Raw genomic sequence first — 22,387 nt, 5'->3', positions numbered from 1 at the left:
AGATTAGATATTGGGAAGAGATTATTTTTTTCTGTGAGGGTGGTGAGGCACTGAACAGGTTGTTCTAGAGAAGTTATGGGTGCCCCATCCACAGAGGTGTTCAAGGCCACGTTGGATTGAGGCTTTGAGTAACCTGATCTAGTGGAAGGTGTCCCTGCCCATGGCAGGGAGTTGGAACTAAATGATCTTTAAGGTTCCTTCCAGCACAGATCATTTTGTGATTGTGTTTTGAAACTAATGTTCAAAGCTGATTTGGTTTCTTTATTGTCCTAGTCAGGCACTGTAAATGCATAAATCAAATTGCTTACTATCTGTATAATACTGTGAGCTTTAGCTACCCTTCTGGAAACCCAGAAGCCCGATTCACGCAGGATTCTGCTTCTAAAACTTTTGCAAAGGCTTGTGGATTTGGGATATCTGTTATTACCATTGGCCACTGCAGCAGCAGTTGTATTGCAGCGGTTGATCGCTGCAGGATGGTCTAGCCATAGACACTTCCAGTACTGCAGTCACTACCTAGTGGGCAGCAACTTTACTAGATGTTGCACGACAGTGCTTATGTTGTTCATCCCTGCTTAATGCTTCATCTCTTCCTATATTCTGTAGTTGCTTCCTAAGCCTGTTATTACTGCAGCATTCCCAGTGCTTACATTCCCTAGTTATCTACTTATACATATTTGCACACCTTCTTTGTGCTCCAGATGATTTGTGCAGTAGAATATTTGCAGGCTAGAGGACCAGCACTATGGTCATAATAAATTGCTTTTAATGTGCCTAGCTAAACTACACTGGTTGGCTGTTCAACAGATGGTGAATATCTACAAGAATTTAAGTTTTATTATAAAATCTAAGCTTCAAGTTTGTGAAAGAAATATAAATTTCAGCCTCTAGGATTCAAAACATGAAGTAGTTGTACTTTCTTTTCACTTTGCTTAAATAGAAATGCCCACTTGGTATAAACAATGTGGTGGTTTATACCAGTAAAATCATGGAATTAGAACTTGCCCTTGAATCCTGACCTATGGATGGGATTACCTTCTTGCCATACTTCTGAGAGGATATTGGTTTTAGGATTATGCACAGAAGTTTTGCTAAGCTAATAAATGGGTACTGTAAACAAAAGACCAGAATAACAATGACCTCCTCAGGAATGTGTAGTTTGGACCATTTTGGTGTTATGCATAGACCTTGTTTGCAAAAGTCTATACTTGGATTGTAAGTCCTCAAACAACATTATTCTGAATTAATGATGAGTAAAGGGTACTTAGGTAAAAATGCTGGTTATAGAAAGAAAGAAAGAAACTATGAAGATGAGCTGATAAATCATAGAATCATAGAATACTTAGGGTTGGAAGGGATGTTAAAGCTAGTTCCGACTCCCTGCCTTGGTGAGGGACATCCCACTAGATCAGGTTGCCCAAGGCCACGTCCAGCCTGGCCTTAAACACCTCCAGGGATGGGGCAGCCACAGCTTCCCTGGGCAACCTGTGCCAGTGCCTCACCACTCTCATAGTAAAGAAATTCTTCCTAATGTCTATTCTAAATCTGCCCCTCTCCAGTTTATACGCACTCCCCCTTGTCCTATCACTGCAAGCCTTTATGAATAGTCCCTCTACAGCTTTCTGATAGGTTCCTTTCAGGTACTGAAAGGTCGCTATAAGGTCTCCTCAGAGCTTTCTCTTCTCCAGGCTAAACAAGCCCAACTCTCTCAGCCTGTCCTCATAAGGGAGGTTCTCCAGCCCTCGGATCATCTTTGTAGCCCTCCTCTGGATCTGTTCCAATTCCATATCCTTATGTTGAGGGTTCCAGAACTGGACACAATACTCCAGATGATATCTCACAAGAGAGGAATAGAGGGACAGAATCTCTTCCCTTGACCTGCTGGCAATGCTTCTTTTGATGCAGCCCAGGATACGGTTTGCCTTCCGGGCTGCAAGTGCCCACTGCTGGCTCATGTCGAGCTTCTCATTGACCAGCAGTAAAAATAAGAGCATGCAGTTCAATTCAAATTGACTGGATGCTCAGACAGAGTTGAGACGTAAGTATGTAAATAGTATCATGGTTACATTTCTATTTTAACTTTCAGTGGGTTTTATTTAAGCCTGTTATGCCTGCCCATTGTAACAGTCTTTTGACTGTATTGGCACTATTGTTGATATGTTTAGGTAGCTAAACTGAGCTGCAGTTCAATTAAATTTCTTCTTGATTTCAGATTTGTTTGTGTTTTTTTTTCTGACAGTTGTGATTTGGTTTTCACAACTCAAATACCTTTTGCTTCAAAATAATGAAAAAACATTTTCTGCATCTTTATTGTTAGAGTGAAATTCTATGTACCTGCAACATGCTTTTTCTAGATATCATGGCTTTAATTTTCTGCTCTACTCTGAATTTTATATGTTGCATGCATGCAAAATATTCTGCTTGCTGCAATCCTGCCCGAAGGCCTGGGTTACATGAGAGCATTTTGCTTCTGTTTTCACCTGTTGCAGTTAGAAGATGTACCTTACTGAAGTGCAAGCATAGCCTGTGAGGAAAACATAAGAACTGTATGTAAATATGGCATAGTCCAGAAATATTTCTCAAGTTACTCTGTAGAAGATATCTCATTAAAAGTGGACTAGGTCCTAATTACATTGGACAAAAAATAAATAATTTTTTAACTTTGCTTTTTGACAGATCTCTCTCTCAAAATGGCAGAAGCTCATCAAGCAGTTGCTTTTCAATTTACGGTAACTCCAGATGGGATTGACCTGCGAATGAGCCATGAGGCACTCAAACAAATTTATCTATCTGGTATCCATTCATGGAAGAAAAAGTTCATCAGATTCAAGGTATTTTAAGTTAATCAAGTCCTCCAGACTTGAGGGTTATTTTATGTTTTGTAGATTCACTGAATTTTTATTTAGGCAATACTTAATTTTTTGCCTTTATGGTAAATGAAGTTCCTTACTGTAAAAGGCTTGTGCGAGTTTCAGTTAAGACTAGGGATACTGAGGAAGGCAGCACTGAGTGATGTTGTAAAGACTGAAAGGGTACATTTTTTATTTATTCTATGGAAGCAAGATTAAACGGGTGTAAAAATCAGCAGCAGCTTTAGTTTATTTAATTATATTCATAATACATCATGGAATTAGGTAATCTTTTAGAGTGAACCAGAAATACAACTAGCTGTCATGTCTTTAGTGTCCTATCACTTAGAGGTACAACACTACACTCTTGATTTTATGTATTCTTTGCCAAAATTAAATTTTCTAATTAAGGAGAATGTTTGTTTGCTGTTTTCAAAAAGTTACCTGAACATCTGTGTTGTACAAGTCATGCTAAATAGTAGTATATCTGATGAGGTATTTGATATGGGTTGTTGTGAATTTGTTTCTTTCTTGGAATCATAAATTGTAAATATTTCTTTTTTGTTAGTGGCAAACTAGATAAGCTACAGCCTATCTGAAATAGTCTTAAAATCTTGTCAGAAAGCTATGAGAAAGGACTGTTTAAATTATATAAAAGAAATTATTTTGGTTTTTGGTCTTCTTCAGTAGAACATTTTTACCACTTGCTCATTTAGAGAGGCCTAGCTCAGTGTAGGTAGGAGCTATTGAAGTATAATTTGTTCCAAAGTTGTTTGCTAATTTAAGTGTCTTTACTAAAACATGCAGGAGGATCAGTCTTTTTTGCAAAAGAACTTAAAAGTTCTTTTCGTTCATCATCATTGTGACGATTTTCTGTTAACTAAATCCATTCCCTGCTCCTGGGTTACACATATGTAAAAATGTTCATCTTCCCTTTTTATTTAAAACTAAATTACTTAAATGTGTTGATTTTTTTTTGTTTCTTTCCATGGTAATATGAAGTCAACCACTTTGGTATGAAAAAATTATGTGAAGGCTTTTCTTTCCAGAATGGAATTATCACTGGCGTTTATCCTGCTAGCCCATCTAGCTGGCTTATTGTAGTTGTGGGTGTGATGTCAACAATGTATGCCAAAATTGATCCTTCTTTAGGAATAATAGCTAAAATCAACCGAACACTTGATACAACGTAAGTAGACTGAAAAGTTACTGTTCCTTTGAAGGCAGTTGATTTTATTTATAGCTACACTTAAAGCTAATCCTTTTAAAGTGTATCGGGTTTTGAATATGCTGTTTGTGATGGAGTAAGCCAAGTAAGCAGTTGTGTGAGGGTATGAAATAATACTGGCTTAACAACCTAACTGCTATGTTGTTTTCTGAGTATTTCGGAAGCACATTGTCAGCTTCTGTGGCCTTTGATCTTGTATGAGAGGGTGTTTGGAAAGGAGTATGAGAAAAGGGGCTAAAGAGGAATCAAGCTTGTATAGTGCCTGCCTGTAGTACCATTAGACTTAAGTTTGCAGTATTAGGTTCTCTGTAGAAGTTAAACTGACATTAACTGGCGCAGACTGGCTTTCTTTTTCTTTTTTTTTTTTTTTAAATAGTGGGTATATGTCAAACCAAACACAGAACGTCGTGAGTGGAATACTTTTTGGCACAGGGCTTTGGGTTGCCCTTATTGTCACAATGCGCTACTCTCTAAAAATGCTGCTTTCCTATCATGGTTGGATGTTCGCTGAACATGGCAAACTTTCTGCAGGCACGAAGTTTTGGATGGTAAGGATATAATATTGCCTTTCTGTTGCTTCTCAATTTCTATCTGATCTGTATTCAAAACCCTAAAAGAGAAAATGTTGTGGGGTTTTGTTTGCTTGCGTTTTCTGTGTCATGGAATGGGAGGCTGTTAGGTAGATATTTCTACAATTAGTACAACTGTCATCTTTCTGATACTATAATTGAACTACTAAGGATAGCTTTGTAGAAGGAAGAGTAAACACTTCAAGAGTGTCTTCTAAATTTGCCGTTGTCCTAGGACTGTGTGACTTAAATACGTTATCTCTGTGCAAGTATGGCTTAAAGAGCTTAGGATGCAGCACCAAAGAATTTTGTCCTCCCTGGAAAATACTACCCTAATTATTTGTTGAAATGTTAGGATTTCTAGTTATCCATTCTAAAATTAATCTTATGCTTGAAGAAAATAATACAGAATGTCCTTTCGATCGATTTAGTGGTATGCCTCCAAAATGAGTTGGAGAAAAAGCATATGAGGTACGTGGCTGATTGTGCAGTTTTCACATGAGGATAAGGCAAGAGTAACCTGGCTCCTGTTGATTAGTGTTGTGCTTTGGAAAAGGATCCTTGAAGGATGTGATAGGTATAAAATGAGCAAATTTGCATATAGGTGCCTCAAGAGATGAAGTATGGTTTTGTTACTTGGACTCAGTTGTCAAGTCACTTTTGCAAGTATTGTTGTAGAAATAACTTAGAGTGCTCTGCTACAATAATTTTGCCACATCAAAAATTTACTGATGTGTTAATGATTTATTGTGAAATATGTTCAAGAACGGGAATCCAGAATGGTACACTAAAAGAGAATTTCATGTTCATCTGTTACAAATGACATTTCTAATTTATATTTTCTCCTGGAAGCGGTATCAGGGGCCTCATGACTCGAATTTGTACAGTACAGGCTCTGAATGGTAAGGCTTTCTGTCAATTGCTTGAAGCTGTAGCTGTCTGGGTTTTTAGCATGTCCTACCAGATAAATACTTTAAATCTGTTAGTATTGCCTTATCGACCTTAAATGGTATGAACTGTAATGTTACTTACCATGCTTTGTTGTGTATATCTTATAAATGTGTTACACATTGCATATGGATTTTGTTGCGTATTGTATGTTCTAAAATACAGATCACTAAAAGTGTATGCCAAATAGTGTCTCATCTATACTTAATAGAAATCTCTATTTTAATACCTTACTCTTTTTTTTTTTTTTTTTTTTTTTTTTAGCTAGTCCCAGCAAAAGAGAACCTTAGTTTCTCTAGTAAAAGAGTATGAACTACCTTGTTTTCCAAGTTTATGTTATTCTTCAATACTGTGTAAATTTCTGGAGGGGTTTTCCTGTTGTGTTGTTTTTCTTAGCTGTTTTTTCATGCTGACTAACAGCATGAAAAATGCTGTCATCGATATACTGTCTTCTGTTCAAATAGTCATACAGATCAAAAAACTGAGCTCTGATTTCAGTCACAGTACAAAGTGATTTTCAGGCTGGTTGGAAGTCTGATGGCACTTTTAATGAATGGATTTAATGTTCTAAAGTCAAATTTACTCTACCAGTATAAGGGAAAAATCCAAGTATCAGGTGCAGTTTTTAAACATAAATGCAAAAAAAAATTAATAATCTGTGAACAGATGCAATACATGCTAGAATGAGATCATTTGCTGTGTCTGCATATGAAATCAGATATTAAGTATGTGTCTTTCATATTACTTTGATAGTCTCAAACAGTTATAAATTCAATACAAGTTCACTTAGAGATAAATACTGTGAAAGGCGTTTACTGGTTTTATCAGTTGAGCACATACTCTGTATTTGAAGATAATTTCAGCCTTTTTGGCTAAAGAGTTCTGAAATAATATTGTCTCAAAGTATGGGATTAGATTTTTCTGATGCAAAGTTTTCTGACTTCAAGTTTATTTTGTCACAAAGCACAGCTAGTTTTCATGAGACTGATGGCTTGTGGTGCATTCATGTACATGTGACAACTCTCTCATGCAGAGGTCGCTGCTGGCAATACTCTGCAGCTCTTAATAGTTTTGTGCTGGTTGAAACAATATCCTCTAGGTGTGCTGAGGAAAGAAACTGAAAGTGAGGAAAACATCTACGTTTTAGTTTTGTCAGTTTGAGGTGATAAGGGATAGAAAGGAGAAGTTCTAGGAATTTAGTAGTGAAATGACATCGTCTTTTCTTCTGTCTTTAGTCTGTTGGCCTATATGTAATACATGGTATAGTATGTTGGGCCACGATTGGACTTTTGACAGTAAAGATGCCATTGTGTTGTAGGTATAATACTTGGTGTTGCTTTCATGCTAAAATAGGGTCATAATGTCAAAATCCTTTCATATGTGTAGCCTAAAAGTTACGTGGTTTATACTTTCACCCTAGTGTGTGTCACAACTGTGTAGTAATCATAGACAGAAATGTTGCTTTTGTGTTCGGTCTCACATAGAAAGCAGGAGATGCTGTAATACCTAAATCTAAATGGGAACTGTCATCTGTGGCTTTTTTTGTTTCATTGTTTTTTTTGTCACACAAGTACCGAGTATAACACTGGCATGCTTGTGCAGCTTGATGTGTTCAAATCATGTAGTAGACTACCTGTGATAGACTCATGCTTGAAGAAGCTTTCTGCAACATCAGTACTATTATTGATGTATAACTTTCGAAATAAAATAAAGCATGATTTCAAAGCATAATTATTATTTTTAAAGGTGGCTATAGTGATCTAAAGTCCTTTCCTGTGTGACAGGCTTGATGATGTTTTCTGTTTTGAAGCACAATATGGATATTTTTCCAATATTTGTTATGTAGTAAAATATAACTGGTAGGCTTGTTTGTTTGTTTTTTTTTTTAAATCTTTACAGTGGGTAATGTACAAAGGCAAGAAGTGCTAAATAGTTCTGTATTTTCTGTTGAGATCAAGCTGTGTCGTTCATAAACAACAATATTGCCTAATGGCCAGAAGACTGTCTGGGGAATCAGGAAGGACCATCTCTCTCTTCCACTGACATGTCGTTTAACCTTTAGGATGTTAATGTCAATGCCTCTTTTTATTTGTGAGACAGTGATTAATATTATAGTTTGCTAAATTATTATGGTATAATTTACCAGTGGAAAGAACTGAGTTACATTATACTTTATTACTCTGTCACTTTTCTTTTGTTGAACCTAATAATTTGAGGTATGTAATTTGTTTGTTTGTTTTTAATCAGGCACTTGTGAAACTCTTCTCAGGACGTAAACCCATGTTATACAGTTTCCAGACATCTTTACCACGATTGCCAGTTCCAGCTGTTAAAGACACGGTCAATAGGGTGTGTACATACATTAGTTTTCTTCAGTAATGTTTAGTCCAAATTTAGATGTCCTTCTGGTTTTTTTTGCCAGGTCTTATAGAAGTATAGTGTGGTGGTATTAGTCTGTTAAAATGGATTAAAATTTCTGCATAGAAATTAAAAGCTATGGCAAACCACTGACACTAGTGACAGTTTGAAGCTGGCGTAATTAATATTGAATGTCTGATATAAGCAACAAAGTGTGATTTCCAGGACTCTTTTAAACATACAAGTTTTGTTATCTTCCTCAACTTGAACATAGAAATATGTTTTATGACAGAAAACCTTACAGCAGAATGTGCAAATAGGACAGTATGTCACAGAAACTGAAAGCTTCATCTTTACAGATTAAAAAAATGTTTCTGCCTGATATAGAAGAAGCCTTTCCCTTCTGAGTGGGAAGTGTAATTAGAAAAGTAACCTCTTCCACTTGTGATTTGCTGACAAATGTTTGGAAAAAGATCTAATTTTTGTAGAATGCTGGCAGATGGTAAAGTAAGAGTATACCCTCTTCCAAACAGCGTAGTATTGGTAACCTCATGAATTGAGTCTGGATAATCTTTGTCTACTGTTCTTTGTCTAACGTTTTGTGTAGAAATATCAAGAAGCTACTCACTAGGTACTGTAGTGATGCTGCTTCTTTTTCTGATATTCTAGTATCTGGAATCAGTTCGGCCACTTATGGATGATGAAGAGTTCAGAAGAATGGAGGGTCTTGCCAAAGATTTTGCATTTAATTTGGGACCAAGGCTTCAGTGGTATTTGAAGCTAAAATCCTGGTGGGCTACAAACTATGTGAGTATATAAATAGGAAGCTCGGTCATTCAAATAACAACATTACCTTTTGCCCTGTTGCCTTTTTTGGCTTGACCTTCATTCTATCTTAAATGTACAGGAAGGTATTTGAAACTGCCTAATATTTTGGTAAACTGCATTGGAGACCACCTGATTTGCACAGGAATAATTTGTATGTTTTGGTCAACATGCAGTGTGGAGAGAATGAATCCTCATTTTGTGTTTGTTATTCTGGAGAAGGTGGTTTAGCTTTTGCTGTTACGATTGCTTTTGAGGTCTGCTTATTTGCTTGTTAAGCTTGGCAACTTAATCATGGGCCTGGCTTACCCAGGTAATTTAGAAGAGTGATTTAGGAACTTCATTAAATTGATTAAATAAGCTAAAGCATATGGAAGAAATAACAAATTGTAACAATAAGGTTTTCATTTGCCAAAAAGAAAACACAAACACCAATATCATAGTGTGAATTGTAACGTAATTCCTTCTTAACAGATTATCTAGCTGTACCCGGTAGCCTAAGCTGAGCTATAGTGTCCGGGCAAAGACTTCAGGAGACCATATGCATTTTAAGTATTAGTTGAAGATGCTGACTTCTTCAGAAGCTTATCGGAAAGATACAGATGAATTTCATTCAACTCTTCCGTGCCTTTTTTTTTTTTGTTTTCCTTGAAGTTTAACAAAATATTTTTTGGTTTGTCTTTTTTTTAATTAGAAGGACATGCTAACAGTTTCCTTCCTGCTTCTATATGGAATTTTATGTTGTGGAGTCATTAACAAAGACGACACAAACTTAATGAGATTGTACTGCTTTTGTTTTCCTTCCTGCTACAGGTTAGTGATTGGTGGGAAGAATATATTTACCTTAGAGGACGTGGACCAATTATGGTTAATAGTAACTATTTTGCAATGGTAGGTAAATACTATAAACACCTTGTCTTTCAAAGAAGCACTGTAAAATTTCTGTGAGTTGTCTTACTCTGTAATATATGTCTGTTTAGAAACCGATTGCTACTGAGTATGTGACCGTTGTTTTTCTTTCTTGTAGTATAATCTACAGCCAATGTCTTAAAGTACAGTACTATTTTAATAAATATAGCGCATTTACCTCCTAGGCAAACTCAGGCAGTAATGACTTACACAGTTTGGTGCTTACTGCAACAAGCAGTTTTTCAAAAGCTCCGTGTAAAACTTCATGGGGAGCACAATTCTACAAGGTGTGTGCTGATATTCAGATATGTCTGTGTGGGAATTAAAATGTAAAAGAATCATTAATTGAAAGCAAAAAGAGGAAATATGGTTGTCTTGGATTTGAGTTTTAAGTAGCATTGTCTTTTTTACTGGAATGATGAAACAGCTATCCGGTATATTTTAGGACTGATACTGCTTAAGGAGATTGTGACTGTTGAAGAACTTACGATATTTAAGTCATCAACTCACTGCATTAGTGCACCTGATATGTTTAAAAGCCTTTTTTTATACTGACCAGAATAAACTTCAGGAGTATGGATGGGAAGTGCTATCAGTATTTTTTTAAAACCTGCGGTCTGGTAATAATTGATTTATGATTCTTATGTACTTTACAGGACTTCCTTTATTTATCTCCCACAACACTGCAGGCAGCTAGAGCTGGCAATGTTATCCATGCCATCCTGCTCTATCGGAAAAAACTGGACAGACAAGAAATCAAGCCAGTATGTAAATCAGTTTAAATGGCTTTTCATCTATTTTTTTTCCAGCACAATCTGTAAGGAGTTAATCAGTTTTTAGCATGAGAGGAATGTCTTATTGTCAGAACTACATGTAAGACACAACTAAGTTTATGGTCCCCAATAACTTCGTTATGACTTGAATTGAATGTGGGCAGAAACTACTATCAAAAATACAGGATTCTATTACACCAACAAGTTGCATTATTTGATATTAGCGTATGTATTTGCCCAAAAGACAAATAGAGGCTTGTACCTGCATATGTTAAATATTCCATATAACAGATTTTATTGGTATATGCTAAGCATGTAATGGTACTTATGAGCCACTGAAGTTTAAAAAGTCTGTGGTATCCTGTAGTGTGAGTGCAAGGGGGTTGTTGGGACAAAGACTGGACCTTGAGGCCAGGAGTGGGCCTGTGGCAGTATAGATAATGATAAAATCCTATGCTACGCTGATTTCTAGGTAGTAAAGACAAATAAAGTGAATCCTGTTCTGAATTTCTGTTCTGTCCAGTAGCTGTGTGTTTTAGTGAACAAATATTGTGGAAACAATAGTAGTTTTGTTGAAGGTCGTGGCAGGGATGTGATTAGTTGTACGTAACTACAAATCTGAGGAATGTGAACTTTTGTTCCTTCCTACACAGCCAGAAAGAGCTTTAAAAGAGGAAATTAAAGGGTTAAGTAACTTACACATGTGCAAGTTTTGCAACTGACCACTGACCTGCCATTGAGAGCTCTTTGGATTTCAGATGCTAACTAGCTTCATTTATTCCTCCTGAAGGGTGGGTTTTAGTACAAGGGGAAAAAAACACAGCTATTGGAATGTCAGTGGAACCTTCCACATGTAATTCAAGAAAAGACAAAGAATAGGGGGAAAAAAAACTCCACCTGAATTGATTATAATTCTTACTGTTCTACAGCTTGTCTTTAACCAGATTCTAGTTTAATTTCCTTTGTAATTTGTTAATTGTATATGCAAAATCACATTTTTATGTACATTTGCGGCACAGATTCTTCTTATGGGATCTACTGTTCCACTCTGCTCAGCTCAGTGGGAACGGATGTTTAATACCTCTCGTATCCCAGGAGAGGAATCGGGTAAGTAGGGCCAGCCAAGGAGAATAAATATTTTAATGGAATTCAGGTATTTTTTGCTAAAATCCAGTTTCTCCAAGTTAGGATCTAAGAGACATAAGGACACACAAATATTATCTCCTGATATTCAGGAAGTAATGAATTGCTGGCGAGTGTGTAGGTGTTTTTCGTTCTTTATTGACTTTGAAACTTATTCAGTGTTTTTTCTCTTCCTTTACTTAAATTAAAAGCTGACCTCGAGACTGTCTGCCCTGTGTTTTTAATCTAGAAATAACCTTTACTTTTTCCTGTACTACTCTTTCAGGATCCTTTGATATCCATGTTTTTATCATTGTAAAAGTTGTGTTCAGTTATCTCAACCTTTTAAAAATCTTTTGCTTGCTTGGCTTTCCCTTTTTCCTTTCAGCTTATGATATGCAAAACATCCCAATGTGTTCTCAGTATGAACATATGTTTAATGCTAGTTGTTAACCTGTTTTGTAGGCAGGTACAATATTAGTCCAGGCAAGGTTTTCAACACCACTGTTACTAAAGACATCAGCTAAGTGGAATTGCCTGTAGTAAAGACTATGTCTAAAACTTTCTCTAACACGTTAAGAAAATGTACATCCTGGGTTTTGTTACTTCCTGCCCTGCCCTAACTCCCGGCAATGGTCTGATAATCCTAAGCTACGAGTAACTAAGTTTTCAGATTTAATGTTGAATAAAGGAGCATACCTGTTGACTGATAGTAGCATCATTTTCACCCGAGTTTGTTCCTGCAAATTCTGCTTATTGCGGGCAACCAAGGATGTGTTTTCATGATCACAAGCAATCGTGTTGGCTCAGTCAAAAAAAATTAGTTATACCTGTAAGTGACAGTTCATATACACTTTCTCACTGTAAGTGTACATATTCTTTCATTGTATGCATTCATTAGACATAAAAGTGTTTCAGTTTAGTGAATGGCAAACCTTTAGATAGTTTATTATGGTATCTCAGCATAGAAAGATCACAGTTTTGTTATGGTTAATACATCATCAAAGATCTTGAGACTGGTTTGTACTGTGAGTTGTCTAGCACTTGAATACAGCTGACTTAGAAGTAGCTTTCCTCAGACATGCCTAGCATGTTCTTTTGCTGACTGCTTAATCAGAATACAATAGTAGCAATCACTTTTCAGATACAGAAATAGAGATTTAATTGCTTAATGTTGGCCTCAAGTGTTGAATCTGTTGTTGCTGTGTATGCAAATGGTTATAAAATCCAGGTATTTGGCTTTCATGCAGGTATCTCTGTGCTGAGATAACACCAGGGAGCATTTTATTCCACGCTATTACTTTTTTTAAAAATAAGGTGTTGCTAACTGGTATGCAGGCATTTGATTAGCATAGAACTGTTGCATTAATTTTCTGAGACTTCAGCTTTGTTTTTCACATAAGTGATTGCAATTCTAGATACTCTTCAGCACGTGAAAGACAGCAAACACATTGTTGTGTATCATAAGGGCCGTTACTTCAAAGTATGGCTGTACCATGATGGTAGACTGTTAAAACCTCGGGAAATTGAGCAGCAGATGCAAAGAATTCTTGATGATGATTCAGAGCCTCAGGCTGGTGAAGAGAAACTAGCAGCTCTTACTGCGGGAGATAGGTATGGTGGTTATTAGGTTTTTTTTCAAATTAATTCTAAAATTTAGAAATAATTTTATGTTATACTACTTGAATATTGGAAACATGAATTCAGTAACTTACTCCATATTCATGACTTGCACCTACAAAATAAAGCAGTATGTACTTGGTTGGTTCTAGGTACAAGATCATTGCATTCAATTAAATTGGTTCGATCTCTCTAGTTGTTTCTGGACAAGGGGGAAGAGAGCATTGTGGATTTCAGTGTGGATTTCATAGTAGGAGTCATTCCCTTCTCTCACTTTCTGCTTTAGAAGACAAATGCATTTTTTCTTGGGAAAGCCACATAGATTTATAAAATAAATATGATGCAATCGTACAGAAATTATATTGTTCAGGACTTCCTTAGCTTCAGATCTGTTTCAAGTATTTACCATGGGACTTCTTATTAACAATTGGCCAGACTTGTAGACTTAAGTGTTACTACAACAGAAATTAGCATCTACTGATTGTTTTCATTATTACTACTACTTTTTTCTTCCATATAGTAAATATTTTTTCTTTTATTCAGTTATAAATGTAGCTGATCTATGCCATTCATTTGCATGCTGCAGAAATGTTTAGTTTCTGAGGATTAAGCTTTGCGTATGTATGGTATGTTGAATTGTTTCCTAGGATCACATTGTACGTGTATTTTCAGAACTTTTCTCTGCTGGTATAGTTTTAAGTACAACAGAAGTAATTGCTTCAAATTTGTTAAAAGTAAGAGGAATGTCTTAGTGATCATAAATGTGATAAAACATTGGCAAATTCATGTAGTCTGGTTATAAAACAAATTATTTTTGCAGAGTACCATGGGCTAAAGCTCGACAGGCTTATTTTAGCCGTGGAAAGAATAAACAGTCCTTGGATGCTGTTGAAAAAGCAGCGTTTTTTGTGACATTGGATGACGTTGAGCAAGGTTACAGGAAAGAAGATCCTGTGAAGTCACTGGATGCATATGCAAAATCCTTAATACATGGCAAATGTTACGACAGGTACAGTATTGACTCTGTGGAAAATGTCTTCTCTCTTTCAGAATTTCACTAGTTCACACAGCTAATACATATGAATTAGTGACTTAAAAGATGATAAATTTCATAGAATCACAGAATGATTTGGCTTGGAAGGGACCTTCGAATACCACCTCATACACTTGCCTTACTGTGGGCAGGGTCATGTTTCACTACATCAGATGGCTCAAAACCCTTTCCCGCCTGACTTTGAACACTTCCAATGATGGGGTGTCCACAGCTTCTCTGGACAACCTGTTCCAATATCTCACTACTCAGTGTAAAACAAATTCCTCGCTCATGATGCATATAAATGTATCTTCTTTCAGTTTATAACCATTGCCCCTTGTCCTGTCACTATAGGCCATGGTAAAAAGTCTTTTCTGTCTTTCTTATAAACCCTCTTTATGTACTGAAAGACCACAAGAAGGTGTCTCAAAGCCTTCTCTTATTGAGAAATAAGAACCCAAACTCAGCTTTTCCTTGTGGGAGAGGTGTTCCAGCGATTTTCATGGCCCTCCCCTGAACCTGTTCTAACAGGCCCATGTTTATCTTGTACTGGGAAACCCAGAGCTGGATGCAATACTCCCATGTGGGTTCTCACAAGAGCAGAGTAGAGAAGGTAAGAATCGCCTCCCCTCAAATTGACAGCCACACTACTTCTTATGCAGCCCTGGATGTGATTGGATTTCTTGGCTGGAAGCACACATTGTCAACTTAGTCCAATTTTTCATTCACCAGTACCTTAAGTCCTTCTCTGCAGGGTTGCTTAATCCATTCAGCCCACAGTCTTGGTACTGGGAATTATCTGGACCCAGGTGCAGGACCTTGCAGTAGGCCCTGTTGAACTTTGAGGTTCAAATTTATGTCTATTTAGATAAACTATTATTAAAAAAAAAGCTAAGAACTAGTCCATTTGAATGTGAATTTTTGAGAGAGTTACAGTATAAAAATGCTTTTGAAATATACAAAATCTGAAGGAATTCTTTATTTGTTTTGTAGGTGGTTTGATAAAACGTTCACTCTTATAGTATTCAAAAATGGCAGAATGGGTCTGAATGCAGAGCACTCTTGGGCAGATGCTCCTATTGTTGGACACCTGTGGGAGGTAGGTGTTTTGTACAAAAGGTTATTGCAGGAGATAATGTGATGTGGTCTGTGCAGCGTTCTTGAAGATCAGCAGTTACTTTCAATCCCTTGCACTCACATTGCTTATGAATGATTATGGACCTATGTCTACAGCACCTGTAGAATTTAAAAAGAAAAATAAAAACAGAAAAGGTTGCTGTCCTTTAAATTAAAGGTCTTTATTATATTTTAATGAGCATAGATGTCTTCAAAGAAAAGTGATACGGCTCCCCATCTAAAATTTTTTAAATCAGTAGATTGTTGCCTCTTTGATATGGCATTATATTTTGTGTATAAACATGCTCCTGAAGCACTTAAGCTTTCTTGTGCTATAAAAATCACGCACTTACTTTCAGAATTTTAAGAAATGGTGCAGAGTTTAACTCTTCCTCTAGACTATTGTTTGATGAGCTGCAGACTGATACGCTGTTTAAATCATCTCTTGTGTTTACTGGCAATGAATGGAATAAATGCACTTTTTGTCATCATGAGCTTAGTTTTTTAAGTGGATCTCAGGATTGACTGGTGCCCCAAGTAATTTCCTAAATTTATTACATGAATGTTTTCATATATGTAAGAACAAAAAAATCCTTGATGCAGTTTTCTAGCCAGGGAAGAAAGAAGGCCAAACTGGTTAGAGATTGATGTGACAGTGTGGTTTGGACTAGCTTGATGGAAAAGAGTTAGTTTTTCTTTTAATGGATGATGTTTTATGCTTTAGTTCATATCTGTATACTTGCTATTAGTTATTCATTTTCTGCTAAGAACTAAGATGACTAAAATAAACTAAGGGGGATATTATTTCCTAAAAAGGTATCTGTTGTTAGCTCTTTGTAGCTTTATTTTGTATTTGGCATGTTCTGACTACTAAGTAACAAAATTAAATTAAAAGAAGAGACTAGAAATATATAGGTAGAATATGCAATAGATTTCTGTCAAGCTTTTTCTATTTTGAGCAGATTCAAATCTATTGATAATTCTGAGTTTGAGGAGTTGGTTATTTTGTTTTGCTTTGAGGTTTGTTTTTTTACATTTAGGATGTTGTTTGAAATGTCTGTTGTTCAAGTTGTATTGTTCATCTTCAGAAACATTCTTCTTTCCTGCTCAAAAGTGCATATATAGAACCAAAATACTAAGTGGCATGCAAGTCTTGAAAATTACGTAGTTCTTGCAGGGATATGCATTTACTCTGAATTAAACTGTGTTTTGATGAACAAGTTTTGACAGAAAAGCTTGAAATTCTCTAGAGCCTAAATTGAACAAAGTTGGTGAAATCTAAGACTACCTCTTTTTTCTTACTGCTTGTAAATTTGAGATGTGTTTATAACTGAAACTGAATTTTGATAATTTAGTAGCATCTAACAAAATGCATGAGTGTAGTTGAATAGACGTTTATGCATATCTGGTTTTCTTCCCACTGGGAACACAAGTAAAAATGCCTTAAAATAAGAGGTAAAACAAAGTTTCTCTTGCAGATGTCTTCAGCGTTTGGAAATGGATTATGTATTGTATTTTACTATGTACCGAAGGGGAATTATATTGATTTCACAATGAAATCCTAATTTCACAGTAATACGTAATGTGTTGCAATTCTAAAAAAATATGATTCTTTTCAGAATGTAATGGCAACCGAGTACCTTGAACTGGGCTATTCAGAAGATGGGCATTGCAAGGGAGATACCAATCAAAATATTCCTATTCCTACAAAACTACAGTGGGAAATTCCAGAAGACGTAAGTACAGAACAGCTAGCAGTTGAAGTAAGAAGCTCCTCTTTTCCTGAATAGTCGAATCATTGAAGTAATTACTGATAATCCTATAAGCCTTAAATTCTTAAGCATGTTTCGTGTGTGGGTATTACTGAGTTTACTTAAAGCTATCTGGAGGTTTAAATGTCGCTCTTTTTATTCCTGACCAAGGTTTGTGTGTGTTTCAGATTCTGTATATATGTCTAATAAGGTTGGATTTTTTTGCCAGATTTCAAGACAAGCTACCATCACCTGTTTGGATTTTAATTTTGAATAAAAAGTTAATGGTTGGTGATGTGTTTAATTAAGCACATAGGCAGAGTGGAAGCCACACAATTATTGCCGTTCTGTTCCAGTGGGCTAGTCTCATGTGTTCCAGTGATCTGAACAGTCTTAATGCTGGTGGCTTTTTAAAGTCTAATTTTTGGATTCCAGGTGTGTATAGGCTTAAAACTTATATTAGCTTTTTGAATGTTAACTTTCTGGCAAAAGTAGGTTCTCCCCTTTCTACAAAGGGAGACTATTTAGATGATGGTGTTCCTATCATGCATAAAGGCAACATTTTTCTTATTTAGTGATTAAAAATACTTATGCTTTTTCAGCAGTTGTTTCAAATGCCATCAAACGTATGCATATGCACATATGTATATATAGATATTTATCTATTTGTTTTAGTGTGAAGAAGTGATTGAGAGATCTCTGAGCACTGCTGTAGCTCTAGCAGATGATGTGGACTTCAGTTCTTTTTTTTTTGATGCTTTTGGGAAGGGACTAATAAAGAAAGCAAAAACCAGCCCTGATGCCTTTGTGCAACTTGCCCTGCAGCTTGCTCACTATCGGGTAAGGAGAACAGACCATTTACGGCCTATAGAATCTCATAAAATTGGGTATAGCATGTTTGTAATTAAGACACGTGACTGGGTAAACTACTTGCACTGCTTGTTCAAGGTTAATAAAGGCATTCTATGGAAATTGTTACAAACTTTTAGCAGATTACTAGCTTGAGATTAATTGTCCAAATGTTGGCATATTGACACTCACAAATTTCTCTCTCTTCTACGTGGTTGGTCTATCCCAAGCCTTTTTGGACTTGAAAGTAGATATGAAACTTCTAGTATATGTGGTTACAGTCAAAATGAGGTTACACTTACCTTTTAGCTTGGAGTAACCCTTAATTCAGTAGTCATGGACACTCACTAACAGGATTAACAGAAATGCCTGCCTGTTTTCTTATGTTAGTTCACGTTTCTATGATGTGCTTTCAGAAAACACCAGTGTAGTAACATGCCTGTTTTCCATTTTGCTTTCTATTGTCACTGTTGAGAAACCTTTTTTTGTTTTTTTAACTTTTTTTTCCCCCTCCGGGTGTTTTTTCAAGTCATCCAGATTTCCTGGCTTCTATTACCACTTTAGTTGTTTTAGACTTAAGGTAGCTACATGGCATATAGTTTGATTACCCACCGGCTTCTTTTACTTTCAACACCCATCCTCTTAATCTAAACACAAATAGACTTTCAAGATCTGTTCTGATGTATGTTTTAGCTAGGTATAATTTCCAACATGTTAGATAAACTTCTATCATTTGGCAGGTTTTAATCTGTAGGTTGTGCACATCTATAGGAAGTACAGAAACCACTTTCTCACATTATTGAAAACCCCTGCACTGGCATGCATATCCATGCTATTGAAAGTATTTTCAGTTAAAATTTAAAGGATGTCATAATTTTCTTGATTACTTTACCACAGCTGTGTTAATTACAAAACCACTGAACTTTCAAATAAGATTTTGATAGCATTTAAAATCAGCTTCTGTTATAAACTGAAGAAGACCGAACATAAAGCACAGAGGGCAGTCCTTACTAGTTTAGTAGTTCTGTTTGCATTTATCAAATCCTGCTACTAATCTTACTTTTGCCTCTGTTGTCTTTAGGTAAGACTGGTAAGGGTGGGCTACAAAAAACTTAAAATTAAGTGTAATTGGTGGAGTGATTCATATGCTCTGTGCTTACCTTGAACTGTTGATTAAGAAAGAGGAGCTAAGTCTGGCTAAACCTTTAAGTTCTTATTTTTCCTTTTTTAAGGACATGGGAAAATTTTCTTTAACATACGAAGCCTCTATGACACGCTTGTTCAGAGAAGGCAGGACCGAAACTGTTCGTTCCTGTACTGTTGAATCATGTAACTTTGTTCGAGCTATGGAAGACCCAACAGAAAGTGTAAGTTCACAATGTTGTTGCCTTATACAACCCAAAAGGCACATGAGTTATCACTATATAAGATATCTGTATAAGTTCACAAATAGCTTTTAACACTTAGTGATGCTTTTGGTTTTTTTTAGAAAGGGAATGCAACATAAGGTAATTGTCCACATTTTTGTCAATATATCAGAAGTTCAAGACTGTATTGAAAGAGAATGGTAGTAATTTAGCAAAGTATGCCATTTCTTAGTTTTCTGAAATTCAGGAACCATGAGATAACTTGTGAAATTTTTGACTTGTAAAACTCAAACATAGGTTTGTCAAACAAGTAATCTGATAGCAGTTGGGCTTTTCTTTCTGAAAGGAAAGCAAGTGTTATTCACAGGAAATTACTTGCTCTTATTATGTTGATTTCACTGAGCTTTGTTATCTCTCTTGTGAGATTCTGATTAGTAAACCAAAGGAAGCATGGTCTAGGGGAGAATTTCTTGATTTGGAAAACTTTGGACAATACTGGTTAAAATATTTGCTGTCAAAATGGAAAGGTGGTGGACAGTCTCCTTGAGGGCTCTCTGTTCTTTAATCCACTGCTAGTCACAGTTTTCACAGATGTAGTTGACAAGTGATTTATTATTTTCTCTTGCTGTAGGTAAATAGGCTTCTCGCTGTGTTCCAAATAAGTGGTGTGAAATGCAGTGATCTTGGAGATCAGTGACAGGTTGCTATATACTCCTATACTTTAAACGATTATGGACTTGTTTAGCTGTATGCTGGACACTTTGTTTAGAAGGATACTGTGAGAGACAGTTACAAAAATCCTTATTAAAATCCAAACAAACCTCACGTGTACTGGTTACCCTTGATCAACTAGATGGGTAACCTTATCTTAAAAACAAATTGGGTTGGTTTGGCTTTTGACACATGGACTGTGACCAATGACTGCATTGTCTATCGGCTGTTTTTTAATAACTTCTAGAATACCCATCTCCGTGATTTTACCAGGCACTGAATTGAGACTGATAGACCTTAATTACTAGTGTCTGCCTTCTTTCATTGTGAGCTTACAATTGACTAGAACCTCTCCAGATTTCCAAGATCATTGCAAAATAATGGAGAGAGGTCCCAGATGGCACTGGCCAGCTCTGTGGGTACCCTCAGATGAATCCCAACAGGTCCCATAGACTTACGTGCTTCCAGCTGGAGCAGCAAGTCTTGAATAAGATCGGAGTTGACTGGGAGTTCATCATCTCCCCAGTCACAGTTGTTCAACACACAGCTTCAAGGGTCCCAGGGCCATTCATTGTTGTTGAAGACAAGTGAAGAAGGCATTAAACATCTCTGCTTTGTTTACATCCCTGTTTGTGAAGAGCTCTTTTTGTTACCCTTCACTGTACTGGCTAGCTCAAACTCTAATTGAGCTTTGGCTGTACAAATTTTTTCCCTACAGTGACAAACAGCATCTCTGTTAAGCTCTTCAGTGTTGTTTGTCATTGCATCCAGTGTCCATGCCCTTTCTTTTTCTTCCTAAGTGCTAGATGAAGATCCCTTCTTAGCCAAGTAGGCATTCTGCCCTGCTTGCTTGACTTCTGACACTTTAAGATTACCTGCTCCTGAGCTCTTAAGAGAAGGCTTTTAAAAAATGGCCAGCTTTCATAGACTCCAATGCCTTCAAGTGTTGTCAGTTTGCCTTCTAAAACGGCTGTCGCAGTTCCAGCTTTTCTAAACTCGTGTTGAAATTTGCTCTTTTGATCTTGAAGACCAGTGTCTCTAGAAACTAAATTTACAAAAATGTAGTAAATGTGGGTTGTAATCATGTTTGGTTCTGGGTTTAGATCACACTTAAAATAATAACTTGTTTTCATTAAGCACTATTTACAGTAGATAATTGTTGACACTTCATAGTATCTGAAATTGAGTACATGAGATTGAAAAGCGAGAGGATACTAGTAAGTGCTCTAGGCTTGAGATTCACTACTGTAACTTAGTTTCTGCACCTCCATTGTCAACCTGGTTCACTTACCTTATTTTTCTTCATCTTGTTTTTCATTATTAGAATGAAAATAAGCTTAAGCTCTTTCGACTTGCTGCTGCTAAACATCAGCTCTTGTATCGTCTCGCCATGACCGGTGCTGGCATTGACCGCCATCTGTTCTGCCTTTACGTTGTGTCCAAGTACCTTGCTGTAGATTCTCCTTTCCTTAAGGAAGTATGTGACTTATTGGTAATTATTTGAGTAAATAATGCCTTGTTTACTTAGTGTTTTGTGGTATCTGCTACATACTTGTAGAACTCTGATTTTCCTGAGAAAAAAGGTAAGAGTTTAGTTAGTGACATCTGCTCATTGATTAAAAGTTATAGTAGAGCTTTCCGTGAACTTTTTAGGATAATACATGTTATTAAGGATTGCAAGAAAGATTACCAAAATAATAATATTGGTTACTTGTAGTTTTTACATATTTTCAAGGCTGTACAACAGTGACTGTGTGTTTTTTCTCAAGAAAATGATTTTTGTCAAGGTTCAAATGAACATTCTTTCAAGTTACTGTGAGCTAAAGGAGCTGTATATTGCAATTTATTTGTTTTTAATACGTGCATTAATGTGACTGTTTATTTTTCTGGAAAATGCTTTATTACTTAAACTAGATTTTAAGGTTGGGTTTCATAAAAGTAATTATATTGCACTTGTTCATGTTTTCTGATTAATAAAAAATGTGTTCCAGCTTACCTCCAAATTAAGCTACTCACGTTTGTCTGCTTGCCCTCTTAAATGTCCATGGTGGCAAAATCAAGAACAAAATGGCTTTCTACAGCTTCTGCAGATGTCTTGTTAGAGACTTTACAAACTTCTAACTTCATGTAGTATTTTGCTGTGATTTCAATGCGGCCATTACTGATCTTGTTAGCAAGACCTGTTACACAGAATTTACCAGGCTATAGACCAGATTAATCTGTTTTGAAATAGCACTTCTATTGAAAAAACTTTTATTCTCTTTGGGAAATTGACATCATGACCTCATATGTTAATGGTTTACATATAACGGTTTAGCTGTTCCTTTTATCCTTCTTAATTGTTCATTCCATTGAAATG

The 22,387-nt window shown here is 36.2% G+C and overlaps 2 protein-coding genes across 3 annotated transcripts in view; one reads left to right on the top strand and one right to left on the bottom strand.

Moving 5' to 3' along the window:
* The window catches only part of GAL (galanin and GMAP prepropeptide), a 214,352-nt gene that overhangs the window by 130,451 nt on the left and 61,514 nt on the right, over positions 1-22,387 (bottom strand). The window lies entirely within an intron of this gene.
* Positions 1-22,387, top strand: part of CPT1A (carnitine palmitoyltransferase 1A) — a 39,670-nt gene that overhangs the window by 11,974 nt on the left and 5,309 nt on the right. For both annotated transcript variants that reach the window (XM_069857815.1, XM_069857816.1), the window contains exons 2-16: positions 2,677-2,831; positions 3,899-4,038; positions 4,454-4,625; positions 7,842-7,943; positions 8,622-8,759; positions 9,591-9,668; positions 10,343-10,450; positions 11,479-11,566; positions 13,000-13,195; positions 14,022-14,210; positions 15,228-15,333; positions 16,970-17,086; positions 17,777-17,941; positions 19,183-19,317; positions 21,353-21,505. In XM_069857815.1, coding sequence (XP_069713916.1) covers positions 2,691-2,831; positions 3,899-4,038; positions 4,454-4,625; positions 7,842-7,943; positions 8,622-8,759; positions 9,591-9,668; positions 10,343-10,450; positions 11,479-11,566; positions 13,000-13,195; positions 14,022-14,210; positions 15,228-15,333; positions 16,970-17,086; positions 17,777-17,941; positions 19,183-19,317; positions 21,353-21,505 — 2,028 coding nt within the window. In that variant the 5' untranslated portion in view covers positions 2,677-2,690. The remainder of the gene's footprint in view (positions 1-2,676; positions 2,832-3,898; positions 4,039-4,453; positions 4,626-7,841; positions 7,944-8,621; positions 8,760-9,590; positions 9,669-10,342; positions 10,451-11,478; positions 11,567-12,999; positions 13,196-14,021; positions 14,211-15,227; positions 15,334-16,969; positions 17,087-17,776; positions 17,942-19,182; positions 19,318-21,352; positions 21,506-22,387) is intronic.

This window comes from Phaenicophaeus curvirostris, chromosome 5 (genome assembly GCF_032191515.1).
Source record: "Phaenicophaeus curvirostris isolate KB17595 chromosome 5, BPBGC_Pcur_1.0, whole genome shotgun sequence".
Lineage (NCBI taxonomy): Eukaryota > Metazoa > Chordata > Aves > Cuculiformes > Cuculidae > Phaenicophaeus > Phaenicophaeus curvirostris.
The sequence above is the reverse complement of the archived record's forward strand: the minus strand, read 5'-3'. Positions and strand labels throughout refer to the sequence as shown.